Source organism: Heterocephalus glaber, unplaced genomic scaffold (assembly GCF_053883595.1).
Source record: "Heterocephalus glaber isolate CG9 unplaced genomic scaffold, H.glaber_assembly_v1.0 deba00001504, whole genome shotgun sequence".
NCBI classification, from domain to species: Eukaryota; Metazoa; Chordata; class Mammalia; order Rodentia; family Bathyergidae; genus Heterocephalus; species Heterocephalus glaber.
Genome location: NW_028258324.1, coordinates 7256783 through 7275678, shown reverse-complemented (window position 1 = coordinate 7275678; position 18896 = coordinate 7256783). Strand labels below are relative to the sequence as shown.

At 39.2% G+C, this 18896-nt stretch overlaps 1 protein-coding gene across 19 annotated transcripts in view; it reads right to left on the bottom strand.

Annotated features, from left to right (window-relative positions):
* Positions 1-4692: 4692 nt before the first annotated feature.
* Positions 4693-18896, bottom strand: part of Nek11 (NIMA related kinase 11) — a 328322-nt gene continuing 314118 nt past the window's right edge. For 11 of the 19 annotated variants that reach the window (XM_087186939.1, XM_004834222.3, XM_004834223.3 and 8 more), the window contains one exon: positions 4693-5929. In XM_087186939.1, the coding sequence (XP_087043065.1) occupies positions 5710-5929 (220 nt within the window). In that variant the 3' untranslated portion in view covers positions 4693-5709. Of the gene's footprint in view, positions 6359-12232; positions 18009-18896 lie in introns of those variants that run through there. The other 8 variants (XR_015441118.1, XR_015441121.1, XR_015441119.1 and 5 more) reach the window with 5 other exon arrangements.

The following is an 18896-nucleotide window of genomic DNA, read 5'->3' as shown; positions in this document are numbered from 1 at the left end:
GAAAAGAATTAGGCTTATATAGGTTTTGAAGGGGCTAAGGAATCTGGGGTGAAATATTTATGACTTTGATGCCCAAGGACGGTTTGCTCAGGTGTGTACACAATCACTGGATTTCTTGGCACCAGGGGGGTTATATACTTCCTTCTGAGTCCGTTTGTCCTATTTACTGAGAAGCTACTGTTTGCTAAAAGCAGCCCATTTGCTTTGTCCTCTTTGTTTGTGAAGGACTCACTTAAGTCAGGACTAACAGACAGTAAGGACTATTGGGGGTCATGTTGGAGGCTGCCTACCACACCTTCTTCTCTAAGTCTGACATAATCATTGTCAGATTTTATGTGCCACCAGGAACAAAAGGTTCAAGTTTCTAGAACCCCACAGGGGTGACTACTTCATTTTTGTATTTTTTTACGCCTATAAGATCTTTTCTTCTCTTTTATTTGCCTAGTGAATTCTTATTCAAAATTGTGTGTTTATACTTAGTGCCTCAATACAAGTTTAGCTGAAATCCAAAGAATTATCTGAATAAGAAGTGGTCTTGGGTTACTTTGGGTGGCCCTTGCTCCAAGTCTCTCATCCCTCTAGAGCAGAAGAACATGTCCAACTGTACCAACACATTTCCAGCCCCTGAGTACATCAGTCAGCCAATACAAGTCCCACAGTAAATCTGAGTGAAAGAGTCAGGAAATATTGAGAACAACTACAAAGTTGCAAGGCAGGGTTACAGAGGCACAGGAAGGAGTGAATTGAGCCAGAATATTCAACCTATTAAAGCAGGAAAAAGTCACAATATTTTGGAAAGACAAAAATGTTTCTAGCTATTGATAGATTCCCTTAAAACTAAACTTCCACATCTCTCTTGAAAATATTCCTTTTGGAGTCATTTTCAATGTTGTCCCAGTCTTTTTTTCTGTTGCTATAAATGAATGTCACAGACTGGGTAATTTAGAAAGAATAAAGATTTATTCAGATAGTGGTTTTATAGCCTGGGAGGTTCAAGGTCAAAGGGTCAGATTTGAGGAGCACTCTACAGAATCCCAAGGTGGCACAGGCCATCACAAGGAGAGAGGAGCATCTACAAGAGACAGAGCCAAGCTGTCTTTTATAGCAGACCCTAAGTTGACCCATTAATCCATTAATTCATAAGTGGATCTTCCGTGATAGCATAGCCCTCCTTATCTAATTACCTCCTAAAGGTCCCAGCTGGTCCCACCTCTTACTACCTCACAATGAGGGTTAAATCTCACTGTGAGTGCTGGTGGTATCATTCAAACCATAACCCTATATAAATCGTAATGGCTATGGTGCTCTTTGTATTTCTGAATACACTATTCTATAATGTATGTTTGTTGAACCAAATTTATGAACCTCTTTCTGAAATTAGGGAAGAACAGAGAGTCCTGACAGTTCTGATGATAATGATTACTTTGCAGCTGTGCAGGCAGGTGAAGGAAGTATAGAATGGGTTAAGCACAGTCCCTGTGAGCTACTTACCTGCCTTTATAGAGCTGCTTGCTACATGGTGCTCTCAGCTCTTAGCTGGCACTCAGTTGATCTGTATTCAAGTATTAGGTGAAAATATGTAAATATCTAAAGCTGAAACATCTAAAATATTTAAAGGTGTTTATATGTTGGGGTGCATTTATATGGTAATAGTAGAACTTAGAGGCCTAAAGAAACATTCAGTGATGAAGTTCTAATTGTCACATCTGTCTCCATGGCAGCTGTGAAGGCCACAGCACAGCATGGAATGAGGCCCAGGCTCCATCAAGCCTCAGTAGCTTATGTGCAGGAAACCTAAAAGAAGAACAAAGTCAGGACAACATGTGCCAACTCCTCAGTTCTGGGAAGCTTAATAACATCTACACTGCCCATTCAGAGAAGCATGACCTCACTTTCTCTGCCTCCAAATTCCTCAAGGCAGCAACTCCTCCCTTTTCCTTTAAAGCCTTTGTTCTCTCTTCATGGGCTGCTGACACCCCTTTGGGACTCAGCCCACTTGCAGGAGTGAAATAAATAGCCTAGTTGTTCACACAAAGCCTGCCTGGGTGGTCTCCTCTCTGTGTCTCTGACACACTAATGATGGAAGATCGGAAAGCTTGACAATAAAGTGAATGATACCTCCTCCTATATTGAGACTTTTTCCTGTTGTGGCTAAGCAGAACAGCTCAGTGCTATAGCCAAGCATTACAGCTCAGTGTCACAGGCAAGTGACATGGCTCTGAGGCACAGCTGAGTGTTACATCTCAGTGTTACAGCTCTGGGTCTTGGTTATCACAATTTGAAGATTCAAGAATCTGATGGTCACTCGAAGAGGTACAGAAAAACCTTTATTACACTAGGGGGCTCAGTGGAGTTCAGACTCTGAAGTCTGAGCACCCAGCTAGAAACAGGAGCCTCCTTTTATAGGGGTCTACTGAGTAGGTCAGTATGCTCACTGAAACAGGGGGACAGAGTTACAGAACATTCCTGAAAGTGGGTGAGCATGCTCACAGAAACAAAGGGGTGGATTTAAGGATATTCCTGAAAGGGGTGGAGCTAACAGAACATACCTGAGAGAGGCGGAGCTAATAAAACATTCCTGAGAGGTCACAAAGTTCAAACAGTTACAAAACATTTTGATACATTGGGCAAGAGCATGGCCCAGCAGCACAAACTTACATTTCTGGAACAAAACATTCTGTGGAAAAATACATGGAGGCAAGGCAAGGGCCTGTCTTATTGTATAGAATTGCTTTATCATTACAGCATTTAAAGCAATTTCACATGATCAAGCAATTATATTATCTATATTCTTTACAGCAGTGGTCAGATGTAGGCAGCTGTTATGAATGAGTGAGTTAGAACAATAGAGATGCACCACTCTCTGTGCCAGATTTGAGCCCATTTATTATAGCCGGCAGCCGAGGAGGGGCTAGCACCCAGAAAGTGTCCTCCACAAAGGGAAGTGGTTTGATTTTCCTTTTAAATCATGCTTTCAGTTGGGGAGGGCTCAGGGGAGAGCAAGCAGAATCTTACAGAAGCAGAACCATGCCAGGTTAGTGGGGGGTACAAGGAAGTTTCACACACACTAGGCAAGCTACAAAACATCCTGCAACTGCAGCAAGTTTACTGCCAAGCAGGAGGTGGGGGTTTTGGGTGCTTTGTCCAAGCTCAAGTGCTTTGTTCAAGCACAGGTACAAAATAACATTGAAGCACAAGATAGAGTCGGGTTGGCTATCATACAGGAAACAGATTCAGAGAAAATGACTTGCTCTAGATCACACAGTAAACGGCAAGAGTAGGTCCTGAATCCAAGCCATCTAGTATAGCTCAAGTTTTTCCCCTTGTACAGGTTGTGCTAGAAAGATTTAAAAATATTTTTTACTTTGTGTCCACCCCAGCTTACTCCCTTCTTTTCCTCCTACCCCCTCTCCTATTCCTTTCTCTTTGCTTCATTTCTGCTCTTTTATTTTCCTGGTGGCCTGGCCCCACTTCCTTCTGAAGCACTAATTGGTAACCCCATCATTTTAAAAGAGGATTGTGGTGTTCCCCCACCCTTGAGATATAGCTTAATTTGGCAGCCTCCTTTATCCTGAGCCCACTGTGATGGCTCAACTCTTTCATAATAGACCTATAGCCTTTTCACCAGCCTCACCCTGAAGACACTTAAATAATTAACTTCCATTACTCTCCTTTGTGTATTTTATCTGTATATCACCCAAAATAGCTGGTGGCATTTCTTTTGCATAGAAAGCAGAAAGGTCAACTGGCATTATATATATATATATATGGAAGATAGCAGGGTCCCTGTAGTCACTCATAGCTGTTACTGTTTCATACCAAGCAACATCCTAGTTCTTTAGCATCTTGGGAAAATTTTCCTGCCATCTTGCATTTCGGTTAGTTATTAATTCCCATTCTGAAGTGACCCCAAATGAAAACTATGTGTAAGAGAAAAAAATTCCCATTAATAATGGTAATGATATAGAGATATTTCCTGTAAGTCCTGTTAAATCTTGCTTCCCACTCTCACCTCAGTGAACCAAAAGAAAGGTAAACTTGAGTAAGCTTCTCTTAAAAGGCATGAAGCTATGATCCAAAACAGTATCTTCCTAGTTCCTTTTTCTTATTAGCCTGATGTGATGTACAGCACAAATCCCTAGAGGGTAAGGTTTTTACATTTTATTTTATTTTTATTTTTTATTTTTTGTTTCTGAGGATCAAATTCAGGACATTGAGCTTTCGAGGCAGGCGGCAGCACCACTGAGCTAAATCCCCAGGCCAGGGTAAGGTATTTTTAATCTGCACCTGACTTCTTAGAAACATGTTCTAAAATGCAGGGCATTTTCCACTGGGCATGTTAACCTGTTTGTGAAAGATGGTAGAGACTCTGAAAATCTAGGAATTTCCTCTTCAGACCCAGAAATTCACACAAGCATTCTTCTGTCCTAATGTTATAAAACTCATCACCTGGAAGACTTAAAAACTTTTATTAACTTGGATTTTCTGAGAGTCTGTTCTCTTCCAGACTGATTTGCAATCTGGTTGGTCATAAAAGGACATGGGGGCTCCGGGGTACTTTTCCTGGGGTGAGTTCAATTCCCTGTTAACACCACCCCCCTTCTCTCTTCTCTTCCAAGTAACAATTATTATTAGATGGATGTATTAGTTACTTTTCTCTCACTGCTGGGACAAAATACCTGACACCCAAAGTCAAAGGGGGAAAAGTTTATTTGGCTTACAGTTCATAGAGGTTTCAGTCCATAGGCAGCTGGCACCAAGGCAGGGTCAGAGGGGCAATAGTTCATGGCACCAGAAGCAGCAAAAGCAACAAGAGGCCTTAACGGTGTCTTTCTGCTCCTTTTATTTTATTCAGACTACTGGGATTAGGGCGGTGCCAAACCAATCACTCACATGAAGTGGTTTTGTAATCACACACCCTTAATCCTAACATCACACATTCTAGATTCACCCACCTATGACTGCATGAGGCTTTGCGGGGACATCTAGACCTAAACCATAACAATGGATACGTTACATTTAACAGAATACTTTCACGTAACAGGAAGAAAAAACAAGTGATTTATTTTGTAGCAATGAAATACATATTTATTATGGATAAAAGTCTTCAATGCTTCATGAATGAGTTTTGAGAATAAATTACAGAAAGGAATCACTTTTGGGAATTTTAATCCAGGTTCTTATATTTATGTACTTCTTGCTTATTAGTCATAAAAGAGAAAAAATGCACCAAAAGTAGGCATACCTGACTCCTACCCAGCTCAGCTTGTCAGAGGCCAGTGTCCTACAGTCTTCACAAGCAAGCTGGCTACAGTTCCCATAGACTTCAAGTGGCTGGCACTGAACTCGGTCATCCAACTGGAAATAATAAAGGGTACCTGGCTCCTTTCTCTGAGGTCAGCAACAGGATGATTCAACCCAGCTGGAAGCCCTGAGGCCACCTATCATGGAAATCCTTTTCAGGACACCAAAACTGATCCATAAAGTTATTACATAGTATAGATCAAACAACACTTAATGATCAATGACTCCAAGTACAGGCAGCCACATTTATTGCTCTCCTAAAGAGTCATTAGTTCTGGCCCAGAACTGAAGATAGACAGTAGCTACAGTTACGTACCCCTTTTCCATCATAAAGACCAGCTTATATGTTTCATGGATTTCCACTGAAATTTGTCTATGTGAACTTCTGTTTGTTTTTGACATTCTTTAATGAGGGTTCTGGAGAGGGGGCTCCTTTCCTACTGCAATCAGTAACTGCTCCTCAAAATAGAGGAGCTGGTCAACTTCATAGCAGTCACTGGCTCGAGGGACCACTTTTTCAAGGCACTCCCGGATCTCTGTTTCACTGGCATTTTGATGCCTTGCTCTCTTGAGGTAATCATAGACTTCTTCAAATACTTTTTCTCCCAGCTTCTGCATGGCTGATCTGCCAAAAAAGGTCAGAAATTATCAAGAGTTACACACAGCGAATGCCTGCAAGAAAATGTGTTTTCAAATCAATGATTATACAAATAGTACCTCTGTCCTGAGATTTAGGAAAAAGGAAAAAATAAGGTGCAGTATATCATTCTAAACATTAAAAATTATTCAACAAATAATAGTAGAATTCCAATTATGTTTCAGGTACTCTTCCAGGAACTATGAATATGGCAGTAAACAAGTTAGGCAAATTCTTGCTGTTGTGTGTGTGTTAGTCCACTTCTCATCACTATAATGAAATACCTGAGACAGGCTACTTGTAATATAAAGATAAGTTTATTTAGCTTACAGTTTTGTAGGCTTTCAGTCCAAGCAGCATCACACAGGCTGTGATGTGGTGTAGTGAGGACTGCCCCTGGACCGCATGATCTCTTGGCTAGGACAATAATGGTGGGAATGTGTGTGAGAGCATACAATTACATCTCAAACCTAGCAGAAAGAGAATGGGTGGCCTGGCTTGTTGTATTAGTAACAAATCTTAAGAGACCTCAAAGGGTCATATATAAATTATCTTCTGCTCCCAGTTACCTCAGAATCTCTCCATAGGCACACTTTCCAGAAGTTCCACCACCTCCCAACAGTGCCATGCCTTCAATCACAGTGCACCTTTTGGGACACCCAGATCATATTTGCACCATCACACACACATATACAGATATGTGCATGTACATACATATATATGTAGACATACACACACACAGTAAAAGGTTAGGTGGTGTCTTAGTTACTTTTCTTTTGATGCTGAGAGAAAGTACTTGATACCCAAGGTTAAAAGGTAAGGTTTATTTAGCTTACAGTTCATAGAGGTTTCACTCCATAATCAGCAGGCTCCAAGGCAAAGTGGCAAAGGGGCAACTGTTCATGGTGGCGGAAGACAGCAAAAAGCAAGGGAAGGGAGAGGGGCCCTGAACAGCTTCTTTCTGCCCCTTTTATCTTATGCAGACTACTTAGGGTGGGTAGCACACATACTCTCAATCCTAGTGCCCTTGAGCCTAGCATTACACCATGAATCAATTCCAGAAAAAGCCCCACTTATGATTGCATGAGGCCTTGGGGGAAATTAAGACACAAGCCATAACAAGTGGTGCTGAATGAAATGAAAAAAAGAGGGTAGGAGGGAAGGGAAATCTGGAGGAAGAGGAGGAAAAGGAGGAGGAGGAGGAGGGAGGAGGAGGAGGAGGAGGAGGAGGTGTCATTTGAACAGAAACCCTCATAAAGTAAGAAAAATGGAAAATACAAGAGGTGAGAGAATTTGGGCCCGAAACAGGAAAGTATCAAGAAGACTAGTATGGCTAGTATTAGAAGAAAAAAGGGAAAGGGGATGGTAGACTAAAAAGTAATAGCTGATAAAATAATAAGGAAGAAGAGAAGGAAAATGAGGAGGAGAACGGCTTTATTGACCTGGCACTTTGCTACCTACTTTATTCTTATAATCTCATTTAACTTTTACAACTGCTTTATGAGTGGGGCATTTTTCTAAATCCCTATTTTGTAGAAGTAACTGAGGTTTAAAGGGACAAGGTAACTTGGCCATGTTCTCACCAAAGAAAACATTCATTCAGTTTTTCATATTTATCTCCATCCTTGTCCACACCTAGATGAAATCTTTGCGTTATTATCATCCTATTGCCATGCTTTTATTTCATATTTGACTGTTTCCCTCTATCTCCAGAAAGGGCCACAAACTAAAACCAGATAAGCAAAACTTGGCCCATGGTATGTCTTGTTTGGTCAATATGGTGCTCTCTTTTCTTTTACTACTTTTTAACATTTTAGTAATATTTAAACACTTACCTAATTGTGTCTTCATTAAATAATTTAGGTTTCTTTTTCCACCCCTTTTCATTGTGTGAACATCTTTGGGTATGTAGCTCTTTCATTTGGGGGGATATTTTCTGGCTTTAGATTTTTAGGAGTGGAGATAATTACATGAGTATTTTCACTCTGCAAAAATTAATATGTATACTTGTGATTTCTATGCTTTTCTGTTCATGTGTTGTGCTTGACTAACAATGAGCCAAATGTGGTGGCACATGTGGGAAGTCACAGTTACTCAGGAGACCATGGGAGGAGGAGGGTCACTTGAGGACTTGAGGCCATGGTTTTGAGTCCAGCCTGGACAACACAGTAAGATTTTCACATATATATATATATATATATATATATATATATATATATATGGATTAATATAGATATTTTATATTATAGATTATATAGATATTTATATATAGATATGAAAATATCTATAGAGAGAGAGGAAATGGGATTAATAGGTCAAAATATATAAAGATTTTTATAACTTTGACATTGAAAAAATATTTCTGTACTGTTCATTTCAATAGATCTGGTAAAAAGAAAAATCAGAGATTTTTTCCTCCACAATTTTAAAGCATTAATGCTAATCAGTAATGATGGGGATGTTGACAGTTACACTGAAGCTATGCATCAATCTTTCTTTCATTTTATAAGTTTTAATGGTTCAGTACTACTCAAGTGTGTAATATCTAAAACACAGTCTCTGGGTATCTCTGGTTAGGTATTGTGGCATATGAAAAGAATAAGTAATTCATTCCTGCTCTGCTCAGTGGTTAGTAATTACAATGCAAGATATACAAATTTTAAATGTTAACCAACATTTCTTTTGCAATTTAGAGCTTGCAAAGTGCTTTTACATTCATTATCTCAAATGATCCATGTGAACTAGGCAATTCGTTGAACGTCTGTCTTCATTTATCAGGTGAGAACAAGTAGGTTTTAGTGGATTTTCATAACCTCATGTGGGTGGTAAAATTTATACTCAAATGCAACCTCAGAACTCCAAGTGTTGGAGAGATGAGCTGCCTCAGAGCCCCCACCATCCAAAGTGGATGGGCTTCCCACCTTCTCTCATGAGATTATCAGACTGTTTCCAGCATTCCTGAGATCCCTAAATCACCTCAGTCCCTACAGAAATCTATGTCTTCTTTTTGTTGACATTTACCAAACCTGGCTTGCTCCCCTTATTCATTGTCAACTTTAGCGATTTTCCCATTCTCTTCCTTCCACCTTCTGTTTCTGTCACCATTTTTGACCTCAGAATTCTTGGTCTCTCTTGTTTTAGACAGCCTCATATCCAATGATCATTTTCTCTGCCTACTGCAATTGTATAGCCCTATCATCACACCCTTGACCTTGTCAGCTTGAATGACTATCCAACCTTTGACTTCAGTCTTTCTACTCTATAACCACCCCTTTCTACTCTTCTACCATACTTATTCCACCAAAATTATTCCAGCTATTTTCCACTGCATGGTGACCTTCAGTCCTTTGACCTTATCATGATGATAATAATCACTCATTCCCCTTATGTCCTCTGTTCTCACTTCCTACCTTCTCCCAAGTTACATTTTATGGTCCATTATCATGACAATTATGTTGCAAATACTCTTGGACTGTCTCATCTCCTCTCCTTTGTCAGACAAAGCCCTAATGGTTAGACCCAGTCATAACCTATACGATGCTTCTTCCTTGGAGAAAAGTAACCAATCATGCTAAGAGATCCAATGTAAATTGATGATCACAATTCAAAATGGTGCTTAGCAATTGCCCAGCGATCCTACTGCACTTCCCTAGTAGGTTTTTTTCCCCACACCTTTTGCTTTATTCTTAAGCTTGTTAAGCTCTCACTCTTGTTGCCAGTTGAGGAGTGTATCTGATACCTCACAGAAAGGATAGAAATGATCACATAAGTACTCCCTCATGCCCACCTGCCTGTATCAGTGACCACACACTTAACCTCTTCTCCAGTCTCTAATGAAGGGATTGTCCTTCTGCTTCCAAACCCCACCTGAGTTCTCTGGATCCATCTCAGTGACTTTCTCTCCTGTCATTATCCTCTTTCCTTTCCTCATAATCTCTTTCTACCATTATGGATCATTCCTGTCAGGAGGCTACATGGCCTACTATATCCTATCCCAAACAAGAAACTTCCCTGATGTTTACATCCTCCTCTGGTCATTCCTTTCTCAATCTCTATTCCTATCAAAATTCCTCAATCTTTGATCTCTATTCCTATCAAAATTTCTTGAAAGAGTTATATATAGTTGCTGTTTCTACTTTTGCACTACGCATTCTCAATCCACCCCTCTTGTGACTGTCCTCAGTACCACCTGCAATCATATCAATTATCTCCATATGGCCAATTCCCCTTTGTGTGTGGGTGGGGGGGGGTGTGTTCTTTTCTTTAGTTGAGGTAAAATTCACTTAATATGAAATTAACCATTTTAAAGTAGAGAACTCAGTGTCATATGTGCATTCACAGTATTGTACAACCATTTCCTTTACCTACTTCCAAAACATCACCTTAATCCCAATAGGAAAACCCATATCCATTAAGCAGTTACTCTTCATATCCCCTCTCCCCATCCCCTGGAAACCACTAATCTACATTATGTTTCTATGGATTTACCTATTCTGGAGGTTTCATATACTGTAAATGGAATCACACAATACATGACATTTTTGTGTCTGGCTTCCTTCACTTCGCACAGTGTTTTGGAGGTTCATCTGTGTATTAGCTTTCTGTTGCTGTGACATAAAGAACTTAAAAGAGGAAAGGGTTCAGCCCACAGTTGGCCAGCTCTATTGCTCTTAGGCCAGTGGCAAGGTACAAACATCATGGTGGAAGAACATAGGGGTGGAAAATTGCTCATCACATAGCAGCTGAGAGAAGCAGACAAGGTGAGAGTCATGAGAAAGGGACCAGGGAGCTAATATAGTCCCCAAGGTCACACACCCATGATCCACTCCTGTCAGCTAGGCTCTACCTCCTGTTTCCATCATCTGCTGATGATATATCAAATTATAATCTCATCAGTGGATTAACGCACTGACAAAGTTAGAGCCTTCATGGTCCAATCACTTCTCATAAGGTCTATAAGCAACTGAGCCCTAAACACAATAAGCCTTTTAGGAGGACATTTTGGATGCTAGCCATGACAATCTACATTGTAGCATCTGCCGACATTTCATTCCATTTATGGCTGAAGAATATTACATTGCAGAATACTACAGTTTATCCATTCACCTGTTGATGCTATCCATTCAACCCAGTTAACTGTTCCCTCCTTAAAACCCTTCCTCTGTTTCATTTGGTGATATCACCTTCTCCAGGTCTTTTTCCAATCACACAGGCTATTCTCCATAGCCTCTCTGTAACTCTTCTTTCTCCCTCCTTGGCTTCTACACCTATGAGTACCCTAAACCTTAGTCTCAGATCCTCCTTTTTTGCCCTCTTCACTCTGCCTCTGTGAAAAGTCACTGCTACCTAGTCCCAAGTCTTCAACACAGTCCACTGCTGAGGATTTCCTGAATTTCCAGGCTAAGCTGTGATATTTTGGTAGGGTAGGTGTATTAGCTGCATTTTTGACTTGGGATAGTTTCAACTTGATATCAGGATATCACCTCATCATAAGTCAAAAAGCATCTGTGGTAATATCACCATGGATGATAAGGGAGCCCAAGAAGTGCCTTTTGCATGTATCATAACCTACAGTTTCTGAATTTCTTTATGTGTCAGGCTTTATTTACACTGAGCCACACCCTCAAATTATCCCATTAAATTCTTATAACCCTATGGGTAGTTATTACTATTATTCTCATTTTTACAGAGGAGGAAACAGAAGTACACAGAAAGCAAATAACTTTCACATTGTACAGTTTGTAAGTGGTGGAGTGAGGATTTAAATCACAGCAGTTTCACCACAGGGCTAGTTCTTTCCATCTCTAAGATATGGACTTTGGGTTAAGAGAGACCGGGGCTGAATCTTAGCTCTGCCCTTTACTCACTGTGTGATCTTGGGTCATTTACTTAACTCTATAATCTCAATGTTTGTATTCCCCCAAAATTGATGTTGAAAATAAATCCCCAATGTGTTGATATTAAGTCTTAAGGGCTTTGGGGGAGTGATTAAATCATAAGGCTCTGCCCTCATGAATGGTATTGCTTCTTATATAGAATTCTTATATAGCAATTGCTTCTACCATGTGGGGATACACAGGAAGCACCATCTCTGAGGAACAGGTCCCACCACACAGTGAATCTGGTGGTGTCTTGATCTTGGTCTTGCAGCCTCCAGAACTGTGAGAAATAAATTTTTGTTGTTTATAAAATTTCCCCGTCTAAAGTATTTTGTTATAGTCATAGGAACATACTAAGACACTTAACCTTTCTGAACCTTAGGGTTTTTTTTTAAGTGGGAATTTTATACACACACACACACACACACACACACACACACACACATCCCTTAGCAAAGTATCTGTCGCCTACCAGGCATCTGATAGCTATTGCTTTACTATCGTGCACACTATTGTTGTTTGCCCTGTGGTGAGTTGTACAGCATCTTATTTCCATTAAACTGGAATCCACAAGAAATTTTATAGTTCCATCTTTAATTAAGACACTATTTAAAATAATTTTTATCTTCTTTTGATGAATTTGGGCAGGGGAGGTACAAGGAGGCCAGTAGCATAGTAATGGTAAAAACATGTAATTTCATAGAAATAATCATGAAAACCAAGTTTAGCAGAAAGCATAAAGAATACTCAAGGATTATTCTTTAGGCATAGTTTAAGAAAACCCTGAAAGTGATTTTATGCACTATAAGAAATCCCTGCACATCAAATATGTATGAGTCACTGCAGGGATAGAATGATGCACTGCATTGTCCCTTTGCACTGCTAGTTCAACAATCATCTGGGACTAATGATCATCAGGATCATTGCTAAGGATAAATTTATACCTTTCTTTTCCTGATCTAGTATGTATTTCAAATGACTGTCTAAGGATCGGATAAGTAAAGAGAGCAGCTCTCCCTGCAGAGGCAGGCTAGTGCTTTCAGCAGCAGGCCACGTGCTCAGTGGGACACGTGACGCTAGCATTCCTTTCCTATCTGGGCATTGAATCTAGAGCCTTCATACTAAGCTATATTCCCGGCCCTTTTTTGCTTTTTTATTTTGAGACTAGGTCTCACTAAGTCCCAGTTGCCAAGGCTGTGCTCAAATTTGTGATCCTCCTGCTTTAGCCTTCCAAAGTGCTGGGCTTACAGGTGTATGCCACCATGCCCAGCTCCTAAGCCCCCTTTCCTGTCATCCCTTCTTCTCGGTCCACTCTGGGAAGAATCTTGACTGTAACTTTTGGTTTGATATCCCGTTAAAGCTAACCATACCTGAAAGGATTATTTATTTATGATCTAAATTCCCTTCATTACTCATACTCTCACTAAATGTAGATGGATTAGACTCAGTGACAAGAAACAAAATCCAGCTAGGTGCAGTTTACAAGAGCCATACCTAAAATATAAGGTCATTAAAAAGTTGAAAGTAAAAGAATTTTCTTAAAAAAGATACCAGGTAAAAAATAAGCAAAAGAAGTCTAAGGTAGTCATACAAATATGAGGGATACAGATTTTAAAAGAAAAAGTATTATTAGAGATAATACATAGTGATAAAAGTTCAGTTCATAGGGAAGTAAAAATTTAATACTAGTATGTATTTCATAAAATACAATCAAAATAAATGAACTATAGAGAGAAATTATCACATATATTTTCATAATGTAGAATTTCCATATATCTTGCTCAGTTATCGACAGATAGGTGAAGCATTAAAACTATTAGTAATGATCTAGAAGACTGGAGTAACATACTTACTAAGTTGAATTTAATAGACACAACCAGAGCCCAATCTTCACAACAACCAGGGAATACTCATTCTTCTCTGGCTCTTATGGAACATTTGCAAAAACTGACTATACTGGACAATTCAAGTCTCAACACATATAAGAAAATTGTCATAAATCTATAATAAAAATACTAGAGTAACCATTTCCACAGATGAATAAATATAAAAACATTTTAAAATAAATTATGGGTCAAAGAAGAAATAAACTCATTTTAGGCTAACAGGAAGGTGATAGTTGCCACAGCTTTGCAATACTGTGGTGTAAATTTATTCTTACACTTAGAAAATACACTGTAATACTTCTGTAGTGATGCAGTTGAGTATTTTAGGATTTATAAAATTAAAACTTCTATTTAAGGGGCCTTTTTTATTGTTATTTATGATTTGAAAAGGGAGGGCAGGGTCCTCTGTATTGCTCAAATTAAAGGAGTTCTAAATTTCTTTTTTCAAAGAAAGAAGGGGAAAGGGAGTTGGGACAGAGCTATTCCTTTAGTTAGCTAAGTGTCTCAGATAAAAAGAACTTATAGGGCCGGGGATTTAGCTCAGTGTTTCCACCGCCTGCCTTGCAAGCGCAAGGACCCGAGTTCGATCCCCGGTACCAAATAAAAGAACTTATGTTTTCATTTTCTCCATCTGTTTCTATGTTCCACTTTCTTTGTCCATTTCATCACCATGTTCAAGAATCAAAAGTCTTTTAAGTTGTTTTGGTACTCTTAAATATCTGTCTGCTCAAAATGCTTCATTTACAGGTTAAGTAGCTTACCCAAATTTGGAAGGAAGTTGGAACAATTAGGGGACTAGATCCCAGGCTTTTAGACTCTCAAAACAGGGCTATTTGGGAAGGATAACAATACCTGAACACAGGACAGAGACTTGAAGTTTCCCCAAGTTTCTAAAGCTTAGATTGCTTGGGGTAAATCTCAATGTTTTGCTGACTCAAAGTTGAAAAATTCCATTGAATTCCAAAAGAGCTCTTTCTCCCTTGCCAATCGTCCATCTTCGAGTGTGTGTGTGTGTGTGTGTGTGTGTGTGTGTGTGTGTGTGTTTATGTATGTGATCCTGGGGATTGAACTCAGGACTTTTGTGCTGAGACAGATCCTCGCCCATTTTTTTATGTTTTATTTTGAGACACTTCACAGAGTGCTGGGATTACCTTTACTTACCTCTTCCTGTGCTTGCTTTTCATTTGTAAACAATGTAGTTTATCACATTTATTTATTTGCCCCAGAAATTACTACTATTCTGTGTACCTTTAATTATTTATCTCTATTTTTGCAGCTCTAAAGAAGAGAGCCAGGTGTGCTCAGTTAGTTTTATAAGGATATCTGTTATGGCTTGTATCTAAATGTCCCCTAAAGCGCTATGCGCTCATAGGTGGGACTTTATGGAGCTGGCTGGATCTACAGTGTGTGATACTGAGATTAAGAGTGTATGATATGAAATTAGTCTATTGATTGGTTTAGAATAATTCTGGGTATGGATAATGAGAAGCCCCACCCTGAGTGTGGGCGGTACCACCCAAAAGGCTTGTAATCTGCATGGGATAAAAGGAAAACGGAGGCTTGTTGTTTGGTCTGCCATGAACTGTTTCCTCTCTTCGATGCCTCTCTGCCATGCTACCCTGTCTTGAAGCCAGCTGACTGTCGAGTGAAACTACCACAAACTATGAACCAAAATAAAGCTCTCTCCCTTTAATTTGTGGGTGTCAGATATTTTGTCTGAGCAATGAGAAAAGTAACTAAGGGCTGGGGGATTTAGTTCAGTGGTGCCACACCTGCCTCACAAGCACAAGGTCCTGAATTTGAACCCTGGTACCAGAAAAAAAAAGTAACTAAGACAATATCATATAAAAATATACTCACATTTTGAATATCATTTTAATTTTGAAACAATTTCACACAGAAAAGTTATAGGGATAGTACAAAGAACACTTTTGTCATTAAATCTTTTGCTAAACAGATGCTTTCCACCAACACTTTGTCTGAAACTCATTACATAACTAAAAACAGGCATCAAAACCAGGAAGTTGACATTGATACTTTACTATAATCTAATACTCTTATCTTGCACATGGAAACATTCAACTTTCCCCAACTATTCAATAACACTGCCTTATAACAAAATACTTCGAAACAATCATGACTCACGTTTACTTGTCATGTCTCTTTAGTCTTCTTCGATGATCTTGACTATTTTGAAGTTTAGAAGCCAGTAATTTAATAGAATGTCCCTCAATTTGTATTGCCTGTGCCCATGGGAAAACCAACTGTTACTCTCTGGTTATCTCTCTTTGTATATATTAGCCTGAAAGACATTTTAGGAATTGTCCCTCCGATTATCTTGAGATATTCTTAGGGAGCTCCAACTATACCAATTCAAGAAGGTTCTCCCTACCTAGGTGTGGTGCCCCATGCGTGTAATCCCAGCATTCTGGAAGCCTCAGGTAGGAGGATCACGAATTTGAGGCCAGAATTGGCAATTTAGCAAGAACTCAAAATAAAATATTTTTTAAGAGGGAGATAGAGATGGAGCTCAGTGCAAAGGCCCTGGGTTCAATCCCCAATACCACCAGCAAAAAAGGAATATGAGAGAGAGAGAGAGAGAGAGAGAGAGAGAGAGAGAGCAGAGACAGGGTGATAGAGATAAATTCTTCTCTTGGGTCCTAAATAAATAAATAAATAAATAAATAAATAACAATGCCTTGGTAGTAATAGGAGGTGGCTCTTGTCACATCCAGGTACAAGACTAGTGATTTTTTCCATACACTCAGTTTCTGATGTAATAATATAAGGAATAAGGAAAGACTTCTCTTACGGAAAGAAAGCAGTTTGTGAAGTGAGATTCCATGTCCTCTCTGTTATGAAAAAAAAAAAGTATGAGCTCAATAGGACAGGTTTATTTAGAACAAACCTGAGAGGGAGCTCCCTGGCACTTGAACCAGACCAGCAACACTCACACAGGCTATGAGGTCTTTTATAGGGTCATGAGCATAACAGGAGTGAGGGGGTGGGGGTGGTAATAAGGGGAAAATTTCAAAATGGGCCTTTTGAGGGGAAGAGTTCAGTGAAAAGTTGTGGCTACCTGCTAGAGACAAGGCTTGAGAAAATAAAGGAAGTGGTGGTTGTCTGCCAAGAGCAGAGCTGAAGAATGTGATAGGAGTTATGGGGAATAGCTATGGTTACTGGGCCTTATTAACCCATGATTATGCATCTTTGGCAGGTATAAACGCGTGCTGGGATGGAAGAGGCTTAAAATGGCCTCTGGTCAGCCTAGGATGACAGCAGTCAGACTCCTTTACTGTTTAAACACTTTCCCATACCAATCTAGGCACTGAAGGGATTGCTTTTCAAAACAGATATTAGCTTATTGTCCAAGATTCAGGGGCTACAGACCTGGGCATGGTGAAAGCAAATCAGAGTCCATCAGAAACTAAGTGCTGGCTAAGATTCTAACAACAACTTTCTGTACGTTTTGGGGTGTGTGACTTTTATTTTCTGAACCTCACTTATACTGTCTGCAATTTAGTGTAAATGAGCTCTGAGACTTCCTCCAGCAAAACAGTTCCTATTCAATTAGGAGTTAGGACTCAGGAAGACATTCTTTGCCTACAGGTGATCAATAAATGTTTGTTCAAAGAAGAAACAAATAATCCAAAAGCTAGTAGCAAACTAGACAGAGTTTGTAAGCCACGAATTTCATACTTTCTTACATCTGAAGAAGAAAAGTCCTTCTAAGGCCTTTCAGATGAGTAGTTACTACTCTGGAAAAAAAGGAGGCAGGGAAGGACCCCTGCTTTTTGTTTGGCTTGGTTTTAAAGTTTTATTAAGTACCATGGACTCTCTGTTTTGTTTGCATGGAATTCTCTTTTTAATGTTATTTTTTTTAATGTGAGAAAAACTTACATTAGTAAAAGTTATCCTTCTGAATTTACAGCTCTGTGAGCTTTGACAAATCCTTATAGTCATAGTCAACAGCTCTAAGACACAGAATAGTTCATCCCCTAAAATTCCCTTGAAACTTTCCTTTCCTCATTCTCACTATTGATCTATTCTGTTTCTTTGGTCTGATCTTTTTCAGAATGTCATATGAATGGAATCATTCAGAATGCAGCTGTGTTGGTCAGTTTTCTATCAATGTAACGAAAATATCTGACACAGGCTACTTAAGGATTAAAGGCAGATTTATTTTGGCTCACAATTCCAGAGGATTAAACTCATGATCGGTGGTCCTATTGATCTGGGCCTCTGGTGAGGGTGGCACATCATATAGGGAGTCCATGTCAGAGCAAGTGGTCACATCTTGAGCTAGGAGAGACGGAGCAGATGAGACCATGGTCTCACAATTCCCTTCAGAGGCACAGCCCTAAAGAGCTAAGGACCTCCCAGAATGCCCCATCTCTTAAAGGCCCACAGAACCTTTAAATATCACCATTCTGGAAACCAAGCTTTTACACATGGACCCTTGAGGAGCACTCATTCAAACCACAGCAATAGCTTTTGAGAACAGGTTTCTTTCATTTGGTATAAAGCCTCAAAGATTTTTCCAAGGTGCTGCATAGTATTCCATTGAAATTGTGTAATTTTTTTATACATTCACATCTTACCAACCTTTGGGTTGTTTCCAGTTTTTAAAGATTATAAATAATGTTTCTATATCTAGTCACATATAAGTTTTTGTGTGGACATATATTTTCATTTTGCTTGTGTCTAAGGGCAGTCACATATTATTTCCTTTATAAAATGAAACCATTAATATATATGAATCCTTTACAATTTAGAGACATTGCCAATAATTTGATGCATACATAAGTGGTCTTTATCACCTAACACTCATGAACAAGTATTTTTAGGGCCCTAGAATATGAAAATATTTGCTAAAAAATTATTCCACCCTAAAACGTGCCTTTCTGCTGGACACTAGCTTCTACTTCTCTCCATCACACTACGATTTCTGTTTTTTTATGGGTTCTGTGAAGAGATGAACACAAAATGCAAATGTAATGTAAATGAACTTCATTTAAATTATAGTGCAAGATTGAAAATGATCCAAGATTTTATATAGTGCTTAAAACAATGTTGGAATCTTGTGCTATCATTGATAAGCAAGGATCTGAGCATTTCATGGTAAGGTCAGTTAACTATTAAAAACCAGAAAAATCAGAGATGACAATAAGTGCTTAAAAGAATGATATC